Consider the following 21,714-nt stretch of genomic DNA (forward strand, 5'->3'; position numbering starts at 1 on the left):
CCACTCACAGCAGTGACCCCCATCTCCCCCACTCACAGCAGTGCCCCCCATATGGGCAATGTCCCTCAGCCGGCTGCAGACGGTGTGGATGGTGAGGGGCGCTGGGGTGAACATGGTTCTCTGGGTGCTACGGCTGCTCTCTGCCACCAGCCCCAGGTCTCCCTTCTCCTGCGCCTCCTGCTTCACCCGCTCCAGCTGGCGACCTGCAAAGATGGGAGGTAAGAGAGGATCAGGTACATAAGAGAGAGCAAAAGTGCACGCGAGAGACGGATGCTGGGACGTCCTAGGGGAGGGGGAGGGGGAGGGGTGATTCCTGAGAGGGAAAAGGGGTGTGGGTATGGGAGGAAGGGAAGGACAGCTGGGTCAATCTGTCACCCCTCAATCTCACCTGTGGCCTGGGCCACTGCTTTCATCAGGATGGTGTCTCCCACCCCCAGCTCCAGTCCCTCGTAGGCAGGTCCCAGCTGGTTCAGACACAGGTAGACACAAGAAAGCAGATCGTCAGGAGTCAGTGCAATCACTGATCGCAGCAGATTACTCAACATCTCGATGTTCTTCAGCCTGGGGGACCAAAGGGCTGAGATCAGGACCAGACAAACAGGGTAGTAAAGAAGGCCTGAGGCACGCTTGCCCTCACCAGCTGAGTTAAAGGAGCGGCACTGAAGCAATCAATTAACAATCCCTGTCAGTTCTCACAGGGAATTCTGCCCCAACTGCCGGGTGTCACGGGGAAATCCCCCTCTCCCATTGCGGGCGTCACGGGGAAATCCCTCTCTCCCATTGCCGGAGTCACGGGGAAATCTGCCTCTCCCACTGTGGGTGTCACGGGGAAATCCCCCTCTCTCACTGTGGGTGTCACGGAGAAATACCCCTCTCCCATTGCGGGCGTCACGGGGAAATCCCCCTCTCCCACTGCCGGAGTCACGGGGAAATCCCCCTCTCTCACTGCCGGAGTCACGGGGAAATCCCCCTCTCCCACTGCCGGAGTCACGGGGAAATCTGCCTCTCCCACTGCCGGAGTCACGGGGAAATCCCCCTCTCCCATTGCGGGCGTCACGGGGAAATCCCTCTCTCCCACTGCCGGAGTCACGGGGAAATCTGCCTCTCCCACTGCCGGAGTCACGGAGAAATACCCCTCTCCCATTGCCGGGTGTCACGGGGAAATCCCTCTCTCCCACTGCCGGAGTCACGGGGAAATCCCCCTCTCCCACTGCCGGAGTCACGGGGAAATCTGCCTCTCCCACTGCCGGAGTCACGGGGAAATCCCCCTCTCCCACTGCCGGAGTCACGGGGAAATCTGCCTCTCCCACTGCCGGAGTCACGGGGAAATCCCCCTCTCCCACTGCCGGAGTCACGGGGAAATCCCCCTCTCCCACTGCCGGAGTCACGGGGAAATCTGCCTCTCCCACTGCCGGAGTCACGGGGAAATCCCCCTCTCCCACTGCCGGAGTCACGGGGAAATCCCCCTCTCCCATTGCGAGCGTCACGGGGAAATCCCTCTCTCCCACTGCCGGAGTCACGGGGAAATCCCCCTCTCCCATTGCGAGCGTCACGGGGAAATCCCCCTCTCCCATTGCGAGCGTCACGGGGAAATCCCCCTCTCCCACTGCCGGGCGTCACGGGGAAATCCCCCTCTCCCATTGCGAGCGTCACGGGGAAATCCCCCTCTCCCACTGCCGGGTGTCACGGGGAAATCCCCCTCTCCCACTGCCGGAGTCACGGGGAAATCCCCCTCTCCCATTGCGAGCGTCACGGGGAAATCCCTCTCTCCCACTGCCGGAGTCACGGGGAAATCCCCCTCTCCCATTGCGAGCGTCACGGGGAAATCCCCCTCTCCCATTGCGAGCGTCACGGGGAAATCCCCCTCTCCCACTGCCGGGCGTCACGGGGAAATCCCCCTCTCCCATTGCGAGCGTCACGGGGAAATCCCCCTCTCCCACTGCCGGGTGTCACGGGGAAATCCCCCTCTCCCACTGCCGGAGTCACGGGGAAATCCCCCTCTCCCATTGCGAGCGTCACGGGGAAATCCCTCTCTCCCACTGCCGGAGTCACGGGGAAATCCCTCTCTCCCATTGCGAGCGTCACGGGGAAATCCCCCTCTCCCACTGCTGGGTGTCACGGGGAAATCCCCCTCTCCCACTGCCGGAGTCACGGGGAAATCCCCCTCTCCCATTGCGAGCGTCACGGGGAAATCCCTCTCTCCCATTGCCGGAGTCACGGAGAAATACCCCTCTCCCATTGCCGGAGTCACGGGGAAATCCCCCTCTCCCATTGCGAGCGTCACGGGGAAATCCCCCTCTCCCACTGCTGGGTGTCACGGGGAAATCCCCCTCTCCCACTGCCGGAGTCACGGGGAAATCCCCCTCTCCCATTGCGAGCGTCACGGGGAAATCCCTCTCTCCCATTGCCGGAGTCACGGAGAAATACCCCTCTCCCATTGCCGGAGTCACGGGGAAATCCCCCTCTCCCACTGCCGGGTGTCACGGGGAAATCCCCCTCTCCCACTGCCGGAGTCACGGGGAAATCCCCCTCTCCCATTGCGGGTGTCACGGGGAAATCTCCCTCTCTCACTGTGGGTGTCACGGGGAAATCCCCCTCTCCCACTGCCGGGCGTCACGGGGAAATCCCCCTCTCCCACTGCCGGAGTCACGGGGAAATCCCCCTCTCCCACTGCAGGCGTCACAGGGAAATCCCCCTCTCCCACTGCCGGAGTCATGGGGAAATCCCCCTCTCCCACTGCCGGAGTCATGGGGAAATCCCCCTCTCCCACTGCCAGGCGCCACGGGGAAATCCCCCTCTCCCACTGCCGGAGTCATGGGGAAATCCCCCTCTCCCACTGCCGGAGTCATGGGGATATCCCCCTCTCCCACTGCCGGAGTCATGGGGTAATCCCCCTCTCCCACTGCCGGAGTCACGGGGAAATCCCCCTCTCCCACTGCCGGAGTCACGGGGAAATCCCCCTCTCCCACTGCCGGTGTCACGGGGAAATCCCCCTCTCCCACTGCCAGGCGCCACGGGGAAATCCCCCTCTCCCACTGCCGGAGTCATGGGGAAATCCCCCTCTCCCACTGCCGGAGTCACGGGGAAATCCCCCTCTCCCACTGCCGGTGTCACGGGGAAATCCCCCTCTCCCACTGCCAGGCGCCATGGGGAAATCCCCCTCTCCCACTGCCGGAGTCATGGGGAAATCCCCCTCTCCCACTGCCGGAGTCATGGGGATATCCCCCTCTCCCACTGCCGGAGTCATGGGGTAATCCCCCTCTCCCACTGCCGGAGTCACGGGGAAATCCCCCTCTCCCACTGCCAGGTGTCACGGGGAAATCCCCCTCTCCCACTGCCGGGCATCATGGAGAAATTCCTCTCTCCCACTGCCGGGCGTCACGGGGAAATCCCCCTCTCCCACTGCCGGGCGTCACGGGGAAATCCCCTCTCTCAGCTTCACGGGGAAAACCCCCTCTCCCACTGCCGGAGTCATGGGGAAATCCCCCTCTCCCACTGCCAGGCGCCACGGGGAAATCCCCCTCTCCCACTGCCGGAGTCATGGGGAAATCCCCCTCTCCCACTGCTGGAGTCATGGGGATATCCCCCTCTCCCACTGCCGGAGTCATGGGGTAATCCCCCTCTCCCACTGCCGGAGTCACGGGGAAATCCCCCTCTCTCAGCTTCACGGGGAAAACCCCCTCTCCCACTGCCGGGCGTCACGGGGAAATCCCCTCTCTCAGCTTCACGGGGAAAACCCCCTCTCCCACTGCCGGTGTCACGGGGAAATCCCCCTCTCCCACTGCCAGGCGCCACGGGGAAATCCCCCTCTCCCACTGCCGGAGTCATGGGGAAATCCCCCTCTCCCACTGCCAGGCGCCACGGGGAAATCCCCCTCTCCCACTGCCGGAGTCATGGGGAAATCCCCCTCTCCCACTGCTGGAGTCATGGGGATATCCCCCTCTCCCACTGCCGGAGTCATGGGGTAATCCCCCTCTCCCACTGCCGGAGTCACGGGGAAATCCCCCTCTCCCACTGCCAGGCGCCACTGAGAAATCCCCCTCTCCCACTGCCAGGTGTCACGGGGAAATCCCCCTCTCCCACTGCCGGGCATCATGGAGAAATTCCTCTCTCCCACTGCCGGGCGTCACGGGGAAATCCCCCTCTCCCACTGCCGGGCGTCACGGGGAAATCCCCCTCTCTCAGCTTCACGGGGAAAACCCCCTCTCCCACTGCCGGAGTCACGGGGAAATCCCCCTCTCCCACTGCCGGGCGTCAGGGGGAAATCCCCCTCTCCCACTGCCGGGCGTCACGGGGAAATCCCCCTCTCCCACTGCCGGAGTCACGGGGAAATCCCCCTCTCCCACTGTCAGGCGTCACGGGGAAATCCCCTCTCTCAGCTTCACGGGGAAATCTGCCTCTCCCACTGCCGGAGTCACGGGGAAATCCCCCTCTCCCACTGCCGGAGTCACGGGGAAAACCCCCTCTCCCGCTGCCGGGCGTCACGGGGAAATCCCCCTCTCCCGCTGCCGGGCATCACGGGAAAATTCCCCTCTCCCGGCGTCACGGGGAAATCCCTCTCCCACTGCCGGGCGTCACGGGGAAATCCCCCTCTCCCGCTGCCGGGCATCACGGGAAAATTCCCCTCTCTCGGCGTCACGGGGAAATCCCTCTCCCACTGCCGGGCGTCACGGGGAAATCCCCCTCTCCCACTGCCGGGCGTCACGGGGAAATCCCCCTCTCCCACTGCCGGGCGTCACGGGGAAATCCCCCTCTCCCACTGCCGGGCGTCACGGGGAAATCCCCCTCTCCCACTGCAGGCGTCACGGGGAAATCCCCCTCTCCCACTGCCGGGCGTCACGGGGAAATCCCCCTCTCCCACTGCCGGGCGTCACGGGGAAATCCCCCTCTCCCACTGCCGGAGTCACGGGGAAAACCCCCTCTCCCACTGCCAGGTGTCACGGGGAAAACCCCCTCTCCCACTGCCGGAGTCACGGGGAAATCCCCCTCTCCCACTGCAGGCGTCACGGGGAAATCCCCCTCTCCCACTGCCGGAGTCACGGGGAAAACCCCCTCTCCCACTGCCAGGTGTCACGGGGAAATCCCCCTCTCCCACTGCCGGAGTCACGGGGAAATCACCCTCTCCCGCTGCCAGGCGTCATGGGGAAAATCCTACCCCAACTGGAGGTGGTCAGTGCTCCAGGTAAATTCCCTCCCATACTGCAGGTGATCATGCTGAAATCCCCTCCTTACACCATCACCCAGCTCACTGGGGTCAGCCTTACCGAGCTGTCTCTGCCTCGATCTTCTCGAAGGTTTGCGTTACAGCCAGATACGGAACCCTGGATGGGGAGAGAGGATGCAGAGACTATAGAAACGTGACAAACTCCTCCCCCACCGTCACGCCGGAAATCCCAACCTGTCCCCTTTCCTCACCTCTGTCCCTGACTCCAGCAGGCATCTGTAATGGGATGGTAGTGAGATTTTCCTGGATTGTACGTCTGTGGTACACTGGGCTCCGCTCTCTCTTTGGATTTTGAGAAGAAACTGAAAAGGAATTGTCAGCGTAAGGCAACATCAGTGCCATCGTCTGGGAGTCAACACCACTCTCCGCGACTGGGTTAGGTTTAGGTCACTGCAGATAGTACAGTGCAAACAGTAAGCATAGGCACTGTGGCCATCTAGATCTGGGAGTCCACACCTCCATCTCCAACTAGATCCTCAACTTCATGACCAACAGACTGCAGTCGTTAAGGATAGACAGCAACACTTCCACAAGGCTGCATCCTCAGCCCACTGCTCTCCTCCCTGTGCACTCAGGGCTGCAAGGCTACCGTCAGCTCTGATTCCAACATGTGTTTGCAGATGACACCACCGTGGTGGAGTGCATCTCAAACAATAATGATTCCAAGTACAAGGAGGAGATAGAGACAACGACCTTTCCCTCAGGATTAGATTCAGATGCAATTATCACATGTGCATCGAACAACATATTGAAGGATGTGCTGGGGGTCACCACAAATTCCAACACCAACACAGCATGCCTATGCCCACCATCAAGAAAACAACAGAGCTGGAAATTGACTTCAGGAGGCTGGCAGGGTGTAATTGTTCCTATCAACATCGTTTTCCTGAGGCTAAGAGGATGTGACCATCACCAATAGCCTGTCCTGGTACAACCACACTTTCACAAAGATCAGCAGTGCCTCTTTCTCAGGAGACTAAACAAAGAGGGCATTTTAAGATGATTGGAGGAGCGTATTGAAGGGATGTCAAGGGTAGCTTTCTTTTGCAGAATGTGGTAGGTGAGTGGAATTTGTTAGAGGGGGTGATAGAGGCAGACATGTCGCGAACATTTAAAAATCTATCGGATAGGCACATGGATGACAGAAAAGTGGAGTGCTATGGGGCAGGGAAGGGTTATATTGATTTTGGAGTACATTAAAAGGTCAGAACTACATTGCAGACAGGGTCCCAATGGGTTAAGAGGGAGCAGGAGGCGAGGTGAAGGCAGATGACTGGGCCTCTGAGAGGGGGCGTGGGTTAGGGCAGAGGGAGCAGTGGGGCGGGGGCACTCAGAAGGAGCAGGACTCAGGCTTCCGGGGCTCTGAGAGACGGGAATCCCACTGAGTTTCACAGAGCAGGTGATAGGGTCCCAGATCCGGTGGGTTTAAAGAACAGCTCACATCCACAGTGCCAACCTTGGTGTAGCACTCTCACCCTACCTGTTGGTGCTTGTCTTTTTGGAGGTTTGGAGGGACTTGTCGTCTGTGTTACCATTCTCTGATGAGTCTTTCTTCAACTCTGTCTGGGCTTTGGAACAGGCTTTTCTGGGAGCTGTGGACAACACAAACCCACAATCTCACTGCTCAGAAATTCCCCAGCAAACACATCTGGAATAACCCATCCCAACTTTTCCCATTCGTTGCCACTGTCCAGAGTCTCAATGGGATCCCAGCCCTTCCCACTCACGCCCACCATTCACACTCCCAACAGGACCCCATCCCTTCCCACATGCCCACCGTTCACATTCCCAATGGGATCCCATCCCTTCCCATTCACACTCCCAACAGGATCCCATCCACATCCACCGATCACTCTCCCAATGGGACCAACCCTTCCCACTCACTCACCGAAGAAGCTGTTGATCAATTGTTTGCTTTTCCCCTCCTTTTCATGCCCTTTTATATTTGATCCGCTGCTCACGGACTCCTCTGGTGTTGTGCCTGCTTCCTTCGAACTGTCTGAGGCTGCGGATTCTGATTCCGCACCCTGCTGCTCCACTCCAATCCTGACACCTTCACCATACCTGGAGTCTCCACACATCTCCCCACACTCAGTTGTTTCAATATTCTGTTTAAGATCTTGTTCCCTGTCGCCCTGGGTCTCCTCCATGACCTCTGTCTCCATCTCAGAAATCTTGTCATCTGCTTCACCTGCTGGGAACAACCAAGGAATATCATGGGAAAATTTGGTTGCATGGAGGAACACGGATATCCGGAGAGACAGATTAAAGACAACGACCATTATTAACGACCTGGATGTGAGGGCAGAAGGGTGGCAAGTTTGCAGACGACACAAAGGTTGGTGGTGTTGTGGATAGTGTAGAGGATTGTCTAAGATTGCAAAGAAACATTGATAGGATGCAGAAGTGGGCTGAGAAGTGGCAGATGGAGTTCAAACCAGAGAAGTGTGAGGTGGTACACTTTGGAAGGACAAACTCCAAGGCAGAGTACAAAGTAAATGGCAGGATACTTGGTAGTGTGGAGGAGCAGAGGGATCTGGGGGTACATGTCCACAGATCCCTGAAAGTTGCCTCACAAGTAGATAGGGTAGTTAAGAAAGCTTTCATAAGTCAAGGTATAGAGTTTAAGAGTCACGAGGTAATGATGCAGCTCTATAAAACTCTGGTTAGGCCACACTTGGAGTACTGTGTCCAGTTCTGGTCGCCTCACTATAGGAAGGATGTGGAAGCATTGGAAAGGGTACAAAGGAGATTTACCAGGATGCTGCCTGGTTTAGAGAGTATGCATTATGATCAGAGATTAAGGGAGCTAGGACTTTACTCTCTGGAGAGAAGGAGGATGAGAGGAGACATGACAGAGGTGTACAAGATATTAAGAGGAATAGATAGAGTGGACAGCCAGCGCCTCTTCCCCAGGGCACCACTGCTCAAGACAAGAGGACATGGCTTTAAGGTAAGGGGTGGGAAGTTCAAGGGGGATATTAGAGGAAGGTTTTTCACTCAGAGAGTGGTTGGTGCATGAAATGCACTACCTGAGTCAGTGGTGGAGGCAGATACACTAGTGAAGTTTAAGAGACTACTAGACAGATATATGGAAGAATTTAAGGTGGGGGGTTATATGAGAGGCAGGGTTTGAGGGTCTGTGCAACATTGTGGGCTGAAGGGCCTGTAATGTGCTGTACTAGTCTGTGTTCTATTAACGTGACCTGTCCACTTCCCATTTACCCTGACCGTCTACAGTCCCAGTATGACCCACCCCACCAGCCAGGAAAATCCCCCCTCCCTCCCATTTCCCCAAATACCTTCCAGACGTTGCCACTTTGCCGATCTCTCCTCCTCCTCCTCCTCCTCCTCCTGACTCTCGGTATCACCATTAACCTGTCTCCTCACATCAATCTTCCGCTTAGGCAGCTGCTTACGGGCTAAGGGAGAGAGGGAGATGGCGGGGGTGGGGGGGAAGAGAGAGGGAGAGAGACTTCAGTAGGGTTTTGCTCCTCATAGTCTGCCTGCATTGCACTTTCTCTGAGGCTCCGCATTGTTTTCTAACCTTCTTCCCATTGTTACCATCAGGGAGGAGATCCAGGGGCACTAAGATATACACTCAAATGTTTAGGGAACAGCACCACTTATTTTTTATGTGTATAGCTTGTTATTTATGGTAATGTTTATGTGTATTGCTGATATGAAACAACAGATTTCACAACGTGTCAGTAGAAATAAGGCAGAGTCTGATTCTGCCTCAGTGCACGGTACTGATCTGATCTGTATGAACATTATGTCTGAAAGTTTCCTCCAGCTTCCTTGGGTTAAGACTCGGGAGTCCAGGCGAACCCGTGAGAATGAGATGGCTCTCCCGCCCCAAACTTGCAACTTGCTGCTCCGTTACAAATGGGTTCCAAGAAATAAGAGACAACACACTGCACACAACCAAAGGAATATTTATGAATCTCAAGTTGACTAAAGGGCTAATAAAAAAAACCCAAAAAGGGCCCATTATAATTAAACAGTCAAACGTGTACAAGTTGGAGCTCAACTCTTCCAAAAGGCATATTCACCGACCATCAGAAGACCTCAGCACCCTTCACAGACCCCAACCAGATCGAATCCTCTGACCAGTTCTCTGCAGCATCTCCCACAACACAAAAACCCACTCCCTCGGTCCGATGGCTCACAATCCAAAGCACCTTTAACCATAACCTAAACACTTCTACAGAAAAACCACTACGTCAGCAGTAAAACCTTTCCCAGGGTGTTACGCTCTCCCTCCACCAATATCAGTCATGTTCTCATGACATTGAGATAATTTGTCACCCTTTCATACAAGCCAGGTGTAAATAGCAGTGCCATATCTCAGCAAGGGTTCTGCGTCCTCTGGAAATGACATAGGCCAGTCTGCCTGGGGGTTTCCTGACTCCGGGACCCCATCTACTTCTTTAGCTTCAGACACCTTCTAGGTTCTTGCCTGTCTAACTGGGGAGGCCCTTCCCTGCCAGTACTCGTGCCTCCTGACACCTCCCGACACCTCCCCTCGTCACCTGCCTGAGCTCACCTTCAGTCTCCCGTATTTTCTAACCACAAACCCGCCTCTCCACTGCCAGTCTCAGTGTGAAAGGGGGTGGGAGTCACTTCATGGATTATTGGGGAGTTTACAAAGGGCAGCAGATATCACACCTCCATCCATTATCACATTCGGTGGGGGGGGGGGGGGGGGGGAGATCTGGTCTAGTCCTTCGGTTCCCCACGTGGACACAGAGTCCTCTGAATAGGTGTTTGGTCCAGGTTAGGCTCTGGGTCAACACACATCTCTTGCCCCAAAGGTAGAAGGTGGTTCTAATGATAGGCCCGTTCACATCCTGATAAACTGGTACGTTTGACATCTGACTCTCCACTACATTGGGCGTAGCTGCCCAACAGTCCGCCAACTTACGCTTCCCAGGGAGCCCCAAATTCTTTGTCTCCAGGAATTAATTGGGAGAACTTAACCCCCTCTTATTCCCTTGGCTACCAATCAGAATCAAGACCGCAGGTAATTTGTAAGCCTTTTTCAGCTCCCTTCTGTCTGAGGTAAGGTAAGTCTTCCCTGCCAATCCCAAAACAGGGGTCAGCAGGTTACCTCACTTCACACCAAGATAATACATCGAGTACCCGGTAGCTTCATTCTCTGTACAATTGCAGCAGCGGACTCCACTTGTTCTTTTTATTAATCTCCAAGGTTCCGAGTGTGTCTAGCAAGGTCTGATTGAACCTCCTGACCTGGGGATCACCCTCTCGAAATCCCATCCCTGATCGCTATATATCCACCTGGGGAGGCCATGATAAATAAAATATTTCTCCCACAACACTTCGGCCACAAGGACACCCTCTGAGCCTGTCATTGCGGAAAAAGAACTAACACTGAGACACGGAGGGAGATCGCTTCAGAACACCTTTGTTGTAGCATGATATCATGGAGAGCCCATCCTCTTAAAAGCGGAGTTCGTGAGAGTCTGTCTGACAACGGGTCACGCTCTTATTTATATCCCAAGCATATGAGAGAAAAACACAATCAGAAGGAGGATCTTCAATGGCAGTTCTGCTGAGCAGCGAAGTTGCAGGATACGTCCCTGAGTAGTCACACATTCACTTCAGTGTTAATTTCTCAAAAGAGTATACCAGACATGTGATGATTCTTTGACTAAGAACAGTTATTTCAATCAGCCTGACTGAAAGGCACATTGTCAGCAGCACAGAGTACAGAGACTTTGATTTTACATTTAAAGATCATTAACCCTTCCTTGCTCAATACGGTGTCAGCTCTGGATATCTTCTTCCACAGATCCTTGGTAGGAAAGGCTTGCGCATATCTGGTGTACTGATCGGTAATAACCAAGACATTCGCCATGTTGCTGGCACCTGGCTCTGTTGAAAGGAATTCATACACACCAGATCAAGTGGCTCACACTCTGCAAGTGGGATAATGGAGCTGCCCTCGTAAGCAGCATCTTCCTCCGGAGTACTCTTGCAGTACTCTTCGACCCCCAGCTTCATTCGGGACCAGTAGAATCGATCTCTGACCAACTGTAGTTCTTGTCAACCCCCAAATGACCGGAATCGTCATGAAGAGACTCTGCAACACAATTCTCTGACATTTCTCAGGCAGAACCAGCTGGAAATGCCAAGGCCTGTCTGAGGTGACATGACCCGGTATGGGGTCCAATTGGGGCCATTCCCTCTGTAGCAGAGACACAGCAGAGTGTTTCCTCTTAGGCCATGTCCCCTTTCACAACCGCTGACCGAAGATACACAGATCAGCTCACTGAGCAGCTGCCACTTCCCCTGGACTGACATCTGCTTTGTCTCCAGAGCAGCCAGGTCAGTGAGCTTGTAACTCTGCCCTTGCCCTTCCTGTGCCTTCCCAGTGATGGAAAACTGGCCCATGGCTTTGACTCCAGGGGCAGGAACGCTCTCCCACTCTCCATCCCTATCCAGTCCCTCAAGCTGAAATCATAGGCAGACAATGCTGACAACCACCTGTTGTCCATCCTCACCTCAAACTTGGCACCATGTAGTCACTTGGGCATCCACCACAGCCCACTTCAGTGCCAGGAACCCCACTAGTTTCGCTTAGAGGGTGACAGACTCCATCTGACAAACACGCCAGGTCTCAACCCCGTGCCCTGATCCTGATACAGGACACCCCCTAACCCCTCTCAGCTGGCATCCGTTTGCAATACATACGGCAACCGGGATCTGCAAACGCCAGCACAGGCATTTTCATCAGCAGCTCCTTCAGCAGCTGAAAGGCCTCTTCACATTTCCTATCCCACCTCGCTCCTAAAGGCTCTGAGGGCTAAGATAATCTTTACCATCGTCGCCTTTCATCCTCCTCCCGTTCTTCCCCAAGGGAGGGTAACCGAACGGAAGGCTTGTGTAGTCCTTCACAAGCCCAGACTCCAAGGAACGGGCGCAAAGCCTTCAGTCTGGGGGTTTGGCCACATGGTCACCGCCTCTTAGATCCTTAGGTAAGGTAAGGTAGGGACATGTTTGTGGGCAAAGGGCCTGTATTGTGCTGCAGACTTTCTGTTTCTACTCCGTTCCATGAGACTATGTGCCCAACAGACTTGACAGACGTCTGCAGAACTTGCACTTGTCCAGAGAAAGTTTTAACCCTTCAGCTTTCAGGTGGCCCGGCACCTTTAGTAACCTGGCTTCATGTTCCTTCAAGGTGGACCCGAACACTATGAAATCATCCAGGTACACCAACATCTCAAGCAAGTTCATATCTCCCATTGTTTTTTCTATGACATGCTGAAAAGTGGCTGAGGCTCCTTATATGCCCTGGGGCAGCCTTTCAAATGGGAAGATGCCAGTGGACGTATGAAAGCCGTCTTCTCTTTGTCAGCCTGACTCGTGGGGATCTGGCAGCCACTTCGCACCACAATGCGACCTCGAAACTCAGGACCATATGTTGGTCAGGGACTGTACAGCTTTTCAGAGTCCAATAGTCCACCCATATACCTTCCTGGCCATGCCTATTGGAGACTCAGAAGGGCTTCTGGACTCAGTGATCATCCCACCTTCCGCAGATGCTGCCAGATGTCTTCCACCTCTGCAGGAGTCAGTTGCCGCGACCTTTCTGTGAACGGGGTGTCCTCTGTCACCCGGATGACGTGGCAAGCGCTCTTGGAACAACCCACTTCAAACTCATCAGTAGAAAAGACATCTTACAGCTTCAACATCTTCTCTATCGACCGCCTCCTTCAATCTCCAGGTACTGGGGAGTCCCCAAAGTCAACTTTCCCTCTTTTGGAGAGTTTCTTGCCAGCTTATCTTACAGCGACATTAGACATTACCATCACCGGAAAGAAGCACACCATTAGCATCCGCGCCTGAGGGTGACCTCCCTCTCTGAAGTCTTTGTGACTATCACATTCATCCTAATTACCTGCCCGACTGAGTTGGGCAGTTCGAGCCTCACCGGTACCCCAGCGAGTGAGCATGACTCCTCTTCGTGGTCTTCCGGAGCATCCACCAAGAGGACCTGAGCATCAGGCATTCCATAGCTACTCCCCCCAGACCGTAACACAGCTGGTTTGGACTGGGTGTACTACACAGACTCCCCATTTATGCTCATCATCCAGTGTGGTCATAGCTCAGAACACAGGATGAAATGACAATGTTTTCAGAAAACTTTCTCCTTGCAGGGTCCCACTAGCCTCTTCACAATAGGAACATTTGTCCCCACAAGAATTGAAGCTTTGCCCTTCTCGACCGGATCCAGACAAACCAACACTAACGTATCAAGGACCTCAGCTCCTCCCACATCTGCCTCCAAAAACTCCAGCTTCAAACAAGTAACCACCATACGGATAATCATCTGTACTAAGACTCCAGATCTCTAGCACAGAGTGATGTCAAAATTGTAAATACATGAAATACCAGTTGTAAAGTGAACAGTACACCAGAGTAACCTGAGAGCCTGTGTCAAGCATGACTCTAGCATAAACACCCTCTAGCCATAGCGACACACTGGAGCTCAGCCCCACTAAGCCTTCAGGAATAGGGATTTTTGCTTTAGGGTGCTCCTTGATATATTGCTGTTCCCCTCAAGACATCGAGCCATTCTCTCACTGGGTCCCGATATCTCTAGGCACCTGGTGGTTCGCTCTCCGAAGGCTTTCCCAGCCTCCACATTCCCGCCCGGTGTCCCTCTTCCCCAGTTATAGCAGACAATACCAGTCGCTCCCCTTCTCGTGGGACCCCGCTCAATGGCAGCCCTCTGTCCTCTCAGGGGATCCGACACCCTGTCCGTTTTGTCAGGTGGGGTGGCTGCACCCACTGATAGCAACCAGGACATCTCCGTTCTAAACTCTATCACTCCCTGGGCTGGGCCTGCAAAGGGCTGTACCCGGCTGGCAGAGAACTCGCGTGTCCCCATCGCATTCTCCTTCTCTGATCAGCACAACAAACGAGGGAGGGGAGCACATCTTACAAGACATCTGGAGACCCTGAACGATCGTGTCCTGTGACTGCGCCTTTCACCACTTGGCCCATTCTTTCCCGATTCACCTCAGCCATTTGGATGGCCTCTCTACATCACACGCAACTCAGCTATCTCTCCAGCTGAGAGTTTCTTCCCTTTCTCCTGAAAGATGTTCCGAAACCCCGTAAGCTCTATCGGGCTTCCAGTTGTGCCTAATCATTTTCTAACACCTACATGTAGCCCGCAGAAGCAGCAAAGAGGTTGTGTGTCTTTAAGGATGTCACTACGTCAGCAGCCTGCTCCCTCAGACTCGCTACAGTCTTTTCACATCATCAGAGCACTGCCACTCATCCAGCATCTGAGTCTCATAACACAGCAGGCCAGGCAGCATCTATAGGGAGAAGCACTGTCGATCTTTCGGGCCGAGACCCTGTGTTCCACCAGCATTTCGTGTGTGTTGTTTGAATTTCCAGCATCTGCAGATTTCCTCGTGTTTGCTCCGAGTCTCATATTCCTCTTCCCCACCTGGGGTGGGAGTACTCCCCGAGAAGATGCTCAGCCTATGGTAACTAGGACTCTGCACAGCCATTTATCCAGCAGGGAGGTAACGTCCAGTACCAACACAGAATGCTTGAGAACTCAGTAAACCTTCCAAATCAGACTGCTCCTTCCCCTCACTCTGCAGAAAGCAGAGCTTTAAGGCTACACATGTACACGTGACAATTCTAGTTCTCTAGGATGCTGGTAGCTGGGGATGAGCTGTTGACACTGCGGTGTCCGCTGAGCTTGGCAATTAACTTACTGACGTTTCATCACCAGTCGAGGTGCCACGAACCATGCACAGCTGTTGGCGTTTCTCTCTGGGAGAGCTCACGTTTATACCGGCCCCCAGTTCCTGATTGGCTAACCATTCAGTTGACCTTTGCCTTCTGTGGGCTCTTCAGGGTTTCTAGTTGGTTTCTATTTTGAGATGTTTGTTGGGAGTTATCAGAAGAGAACCATGTTTTTAAAAATTCTTGAACAGGGAGGGCCCTGTATAAACACGAGCACACACAGAGAAACACAAACAGCTGAGCACTGAAACTGTCACAGCTAATCGCCAAGCTTGGCAAACACCAGAACATCAATTCTAATTCTACCTCAATGCACTGTGTAACAATTGGATCCATAGGAACAATATGCAAGCAGAGCTCTTCCCCGGACAACTGTATGTGTATCAGTGGAAAAGCGCTTCCAACCTGTACGCCGGCGCGGGAAGCCGCGGTGAGCCGGAAGGCCAGCGTCCACTGGACTGTCGTCCGCTAGTAGAGCAGAAGTTGGTGGGGGAGAGGCACTGACCGAAAAGGCAGCTGTGTGTCCAGGAGGCTGGAGGAGGAGGAGAAGGAGGTCAGTGCAGAACCCACCAGGAACACAGTGAAAAGAAACCAAGTTTGTCATTATAGCTCATACCCTCTAATCCAGGCAGCATCCTGGTGAACCTCTTCTGCACTCTCTCCAAAGCCCCCCCACCTTTCCTGTAACAGGGCGACCACAATCCTCCAAGTATGGCCCAACCACAGTTTACACTGCTGCAACAAGACTACCCAAAATTTTGCCCTCTTGTCTTAGCCTGGGAAAAAAACAGAAAAGCCCTGGCTGACTCAAATTTCCTAAGACACGGTCTCTAATCCAGGCAGCACCCCTCAAAAGCTTTCACATACTTCCTGTAATGAGACGACCAGTATGACTGCAATATTCAGGTCACGATTTGAGAATTAGGGGGCAAAAGTTTAAGGGTAACACGAGGGGGAATTTCTTTACTCAGACAGTGGTAGCTGTGTGGAACGAGCTTCCAGTAGAAGTGGTAGAGCCAGGTTCGGTATTGTCATCTAAAGTAAAATTCGATATGTATATGGACAGGAAAGGAATGGAGAGTTATGGGCTGAGTGCAGGTCAGTGGGACTAGGTGAGAGTAAGCGTCGGCACGGACTAGAAGGACTGAGATAGCCTATTTCCGTGCTGTAATTGTTATATAGTATGTGGTTATATATAATACTCCAAGTGCGGTCGAACTGGAGTTTTATAGAGCTGCAACATCATCTTGTGGCTCTTGAAATGTTTCCTGACTAAAGGCGGCCAGCACACCACGTGCCTTCTTAACCACCCTATCAACTTTTGAGGGATCTTGCCACTAGCCATGTATACTGCCTCCCAATGTGAATGACTCGCACTTTGAACACCATCTGTCACTCATCAGCGCAGTCTGGCATTCTGTCAACCTACAACAACCCTATAGAATACTCCCGTGATTGCTCACCTCCTGTTTCTGTGACACTTAGAGTACACGGTCCTCTGCGATGTTCTCCCTTTCGGCAGGAGCTAAGTGTACTTGGACCACAAAATACCCTTGCACATCAAAATATTAAGGGCCCTGCCATTTCCTATGCCCAGTCCCCTTACAGCTGACCTGCCAAAGTCCAACACCTCACACTTGCACGGGTTAAACTCCATCAGCCATTTCTTCAGAGAACTGTAACTGATCGCTATCCCGCTGTATCGTTTGGCAATGTTTTACACCGTCCACATCACGAAACTCTATTGTCTGTGAACTTACTAACACCGCCAACCCCCCCACCATCTACAGGTAAGAGACCCTAGTCTCAATGCCGAGTGGGGCAGGGTCTAGACAGAGATTAGTCAAGCTCACCTCTCCTGCCTCTGGTGCCAAGGACTTCCTTTCATCCAAGGGGACATCAGCTGACTCTGGCGCTTCCTCCTCTTCGCTCCCACTCACTGCATCCTCCTCATCCTCGCTCTCCAGAACCCGGCCGACCCTGCGGCTACGGGGCTTCACCGGAGACACCAACCCCTCCTCCTCAGTCAGTGTGGTCCGAGGCTTCAGTGGGGACGTGGGCCGTCTGCGGACAGGGAGCAAGGACACAGTCAGTGGAAGGGAGGTTAGGGGATGCAGTCCAGGGAGACGGAGAAGGGGGAGAGAACTCTACAATGGGGGAGGGCAAGGAGGTGCATGCAGGGGAGGGGGATATTTTACGCTGGAGGAGAGGAGGTTGGGAAGTCGGTAAACAGGCAGGGGAGTAGAACGGAAGGGTAAGACTTACCGCCCTTCTGTGGGACCTTCCTGACATTTTTTGACCTGTCCCTCTCCCTTCAGGGGCTGAAAGAACGATCTGTGTGGGGGCAGAATGAGAGACAGTTCCAGAATGTCTCTGAACAGTATTATACCCCCACGCCCCGGAACGAGAATATTCCCCCCCCCCCCACCATCCCCAGGAACAGGAATATATCTCCCCTCCACTCTCGGGAACAGGAATATACCCAACAACCCTGGGAACGGAATTATATCCCCCCTCACCCCCCCCTCTAGAAACAGGAGTATACTCCCCCCTCCCAGAAATGGGAATATACCCAACCACCTCTGGGAATAGAAATATATCCCCCCACCTAGAGATGGGAGCGTATACTCCCCCCCCCCACCATCCCCGGCAACAGGAATATATACCCTCCCCCCCTCCCCAAAAAAAAGAAATATATCCCACCAGCCTGTGAACAGGAATATGTCCTGCATACACCCGAGAATGGGAATACCCCCCCACCCCCAGGAACCAGAATCTAGCCCCCTTACCCCTGGGAATGGGAATATATTTCCACCCCCCCCCCCAGCCCCAGGGACAGGATTATACCCCGCTGGGAACAGAAATATATCCCACCACCCACAGTAACAGGAATACACGCCCAATGGGAATAAACACACACCCCCTCAACAGGATGGGGGGAAGGGGAGTTGGAGAGGAAGTGGGGAGGAGGGAAGGGGCAGTTGGGAGATGGAGGAGTGGGGTTCGGGGGAAGGCCGGTGGGGGAGGAAGGGGGGAAAGAGGGAGACAGGAGGGGATTACCCACCCACAGCCCCTCAACAAGGGGAAGGGGGATAGGGGATTGGTAGGGGGAGGAGAAGGGGAATACCCATCCCCTCAAAAGGATGGGGGAAGGGGGAATGGGGATAGGGAGGTGAGAGGTGGAAGGGGCAGAGGGGAGCTGTGGGAGAAGGAGTGGGGGGAATGGAGAGAGGGAGGGGAAGAGAGAGTTGGGAAAGGTAGGGGCAATGGGGGAAAGGGATGGGGAAGGGGGACGGGGAAGGGGGAAAGGGATGGGGCAGGGGGAAAGGGGACGGGAGATGGGAGGGGGACGGGGCAGAGGAAGTGGGTGGGGAGGAGTTGGGGTTTGGGGGGAAGAGGGTTGGGGGCAGGGGAGAAGGGAAGGTGGGGAGGGGAGACTAGGCTGAATACTTACCCACTCCCCTAAACGGGAAGGGGAAGGAGGTGGGGTCCACAAGGGGAAGGGGAATACCCACCCACACCCTCAACAGAATGGAGGAAGAGGAGAGTGGGGGGAGGAAGTGGGGAGGGTGGAAATGGGGGGGAAAGGGTGACAGCAGGGGAATACCCACCTACTCCCCTCAACAGGAAGGGGGATGGGGAGGGGGAAAGGGGAGTGGTGGGGGGGTGGGGAGACGAGGGGGGGGAAATCCCCGCCTACTCCCCTCAACCAGCGGATGTGGAATGGGGGAAGGGGTGACGGGGCAAGGGGAGAGGAAATACCTACCCACCGCTTTCAACAAGGGAAAGGGGGGAAGTGGGAAGGGAGGTCCACACCCACCCCCCCTCAACAAGGGGAAGTGGAATGCCGACCCCCCCCCAACAAGGGAAGGAGGAAGGGGAAGGGGATCTGCCTCGGTCCCGTCCCCCTCCTTACGCAATACTCCGTTGCATGGTAACGTATAACCCGGGATCCGGAGTGGGACCAGGCTCCGCTCTCCTGCTCGCTCTGCGCGCCAAAATATAACTTCCGGGTGAAAGGGCTACTCGGCTTCCGGCTCATCTCCCACTAGCCAATCGGAACCCGAAAGGGGCGCCAGTGAGGACACACATCCAATCACAGCAGGGGGGGTGCTGACCATCCAATTAGAACTGGGAACAGATGTACAGGCAATCAGAGTCCAGAGATCGACGTCAATCAAGATTACAGCTCACTGACGGGGGCGGTGCGATATGGCGACCGTAGCCAATCAGTGACCAGGCTGTGAGGACAGCCGGCGCGCAGTCGGGGGAAACCCGGGCTCTCCCATGAGGCGACCCTCCCTATTCCAACCTGGATTTCTCCAGCCCTTTCACCCTGCCATCTCCTCTCACCCTCCTCCACTCCAAGGAGAAAGGGCCGAGTTCACTCATGATGCATGGTCCCCAGTCCAGGCAAGGTCCTTGTAAATCTCCTCTACACCCCGGCTTCCACAACCTCCCAGAACTGAGCACAGTACTCCAAGTGGGGTCTGACCAGGGTCCTATAGAGCTGCAACATTACCTCTCGGCTCCTGAATTCAACTCCACGATTGATGAAGGCCAATGCATCGCTTTCTTAACCACAGAGTCAACCTGCGCAGCAATTTTGAGTGTCCGATGGTCTCGGACCCCGAGATCCCGCTGATCCTCCACTGCCACACTGCCAAGTGTATTATCGTTAACACTATATCCTGCCAAAATGAACCACTTCACGCGTTTAACTTCATCTGCCACTTCTCAGCCCAGTTTTGCATCCTATCAATGTCCCGCTGTAACCTCTGACAGCCCTCCACACTATCCACAGCACCCCCAACCTTTGTGTCAAACTAAATAATGCATCCGCCGCTTCCTCATCCAGGTCATTTATAAAAATCATGAACAGTAGGGGCCCCAGAACAGATCCCTGAGGCACCCCACTGGTGACTGACCTCCATGCAGAATATGACCCATCTACAACCACTCTTTGCCTTCTGTGGGCAAGCCAGTTCTGGATCCACAAAGCAATGTCCCCTTGGATCCCAAACTTCCTTACTTTCTTAATAAACCTTTCATGGGGTACCTTATCAAATGCCTTATGAAATCCATATAGACTACATCTTCTGCTTTACCTTCATCCATGTCTTTAGCCACATCCTCAAAAATTCAATCAGGCTTGTAAGGCCCAGTTCCTTATCAGTTATCCTTATCCCAGTTAATATTCCTTATCATATTATGTCTCTCCAAATGTTCATAAATCCTGCCTGTCAGGATCTTTTCCATCAACTTACCAACCACTGAATTAAGACTCACTGGGCTATCTGTACTCCTTTTCTTGAATAATGGAACAACATCTGCAACCCTCCAATCTTCCGGAACCTCCCCTATCCCCATTGATTATGCAAAGATCATTGCCAGAAGCTCAGCAATCTCCTCCCTTGCCTCCCACAGTAGCCTGGGGTACATCTTGTCCAGACCTGGAGACTTATCCAATTTGATGCTTTCCAAAAGCTCCAGCACATCGCCTTTCTTAATGTCTACATGCTCAAGCTTTTCAATCCGCTGTAAGTCATCCCTACAATCGCCAAGTTCCTTTTCCGTAGTGAATACTGAAGCAAAATATTCATTAAGTACATCAGCCATCTCCTCTGGTTCCATACACACTTTTCCTATTCTCTCATGTCTCATCCTCTTGCTCTTCACATACTTGTAGAATGCCTTGGGGTTTTCTTTAATTCTGCTAGCTTTATAATCTCTATCATTACCTGGTTTTTTGAACCTTTTGTAAGCTTTTCTGTTCTTGACAAGATTTTCAGCAGCCTTTGTACAGCACGGTTCCTATACCCTACCATCCTTCCCGTCGCATTGGAACTATGCAGAACCCACGCAAATATCTGAATATTTGCCACATTTCAGCCTTACAATTCCTTGAGAACATCTGTTCCCAATTTATGCTTCCTGCCTGATAGCCTCATATTTCCCCTTACTCCAATTAAACGCTTTCCTAACTTATCTGTTCCTATCCCTCACCAATGCTATTGGTAAAGGAGATAGAATTGACACTAGATAGACGCTACCTCCAAAATGCTCTCCCACTGAGACCTAACACCTGACCAGGTTCATTTCTCAATATCTCCCCTCTCGTAGGCTTCCTGTCAGGAAACCTTCCTGAACACACCGAACAAACTCCACCCTATCTAAACACATTGCTGTAAGGAGATGCCAATCAATATTCGGGAAATTAAAATCTCTTACCACGACAACCCTGTTATAGAACATAGAAACCCGACAGCACAATACAGACCCTTCAGCCCACAATGCTGTACCGAACATGTACTTACTGTAGAACTTACCTTATGGGTTACCCATAGCCCTCTATTTTTCTAAGCTCCATGTAACTATCCAGGAGTCTCCTAAAAGACCCTATTGTATCCGCCTCCACAACCGTCGCCGGCAGCCCATTCCATGCACTCACCACTCTCTGTGTAAAAAAACTTACCCCTGACATCTCCTCTGCACCTACTTCCAAGCACCTTAAAATGTGTTAGCCATTTCAGCCCTGGGAAAAAGCCGCTGACTATCCACACGATCAATGGCTCTCATCGTCATTATTAGTCCTTTCCAGAAAGTCTCCCTATCTGCTCCTCGATGTCCCTGTTACTATTGGGTTGTCTATTAAAAAAACACCCAGTGGAGTTATTGACCCCTTCCTGTCCCCA

The 21,714-nt window shown here is 53.7% G+C and overlaps 1 protein-coding gene across 5 annotated transcripts in view; it reads right to left on the minus strand.

The window, feature by feature from the left end:
• lig1 (ligase I, DNA, ATP-dependent) overlaps nucleotides 1-19,055 on the minus strand; it is a 49,467-nt gene extending 30,412 nt beyond the window's left edge. For 4 of the 5 annotated variants that reach the window (XM_059957676.1, XM_059957673.1, XM_059957674.1 and 1 more), the window contains exons 1-11: nucleotides 18,936-19,055; nucleotides 17,285-17,353; nucleotides 16,873-17,083; nucleotides 15,425-15,551; nucleotides 8,527-8,646; nucleotides 7,113-7,418; nucleotides 6,705-6,816; nucleotides 5,416-5,526; nucleotides 5,265-5,321; nucleotides 389-561; nucleotides 37-203 (exon numbers count right to left, since the gene is read on the minus strand). In XM_059957676.1, coding sequence (XP_059813659.1) covers nucleotides 37-203; nucleotides 389-561; nucleotides 5,265-5,321; nucleotides 5,416-5,526; nucleotides 6,705-6,816; nucleotides 7,113-7,418; nucleotides 8,527-8,646; nucleotides 15,425-15,551; nucleotides 16,873-17,083; nucleotides 17,285-17,353; nucleotides 18,936-18,952 — 1,470 coding nt within the window. In that variant the 5' untranslated portion in view covers nucleotides 18,953-19,055. The remainder of the gene's footprint in view (nucleotides 1-36; nucleotides 204-388; nucleotides 562-5,264; nucleotides 5,322-5,415; nucleotides 5,527-6,704; nucleotides 6,817-7,112; nucleotides 7,419-8,526; nucleotides 8,647-15,424; nucleotides 15,552-16,872; nucleotides 17,084-17,284; nucleotides 17,354-18,935) is intronic. The other variant, XM_059957677.1, reaches the window with a different exon arrangement.
• Between the last annotated feature and the right edge of the window lie 2,659 nt (nucleotides 19,056-21,714).

Source organism: Hypanus sabinus (genome assembly GCF_030144855.1).
Source record: "Hypanus sabinus isolate sHypSab1 chromosome 24 unlocalized genomic scaffold, sHypSab1.hap1 SUPER_24_unloc_8, whole genome shotgun sequence".
Classification (NCBI taxonomy): Eukaryota; Metazoa; Chordata; class Chondrichthyes; order Myliobatiformes; family Dasyatidae; genus Hypanus; species Hypanus sabinus.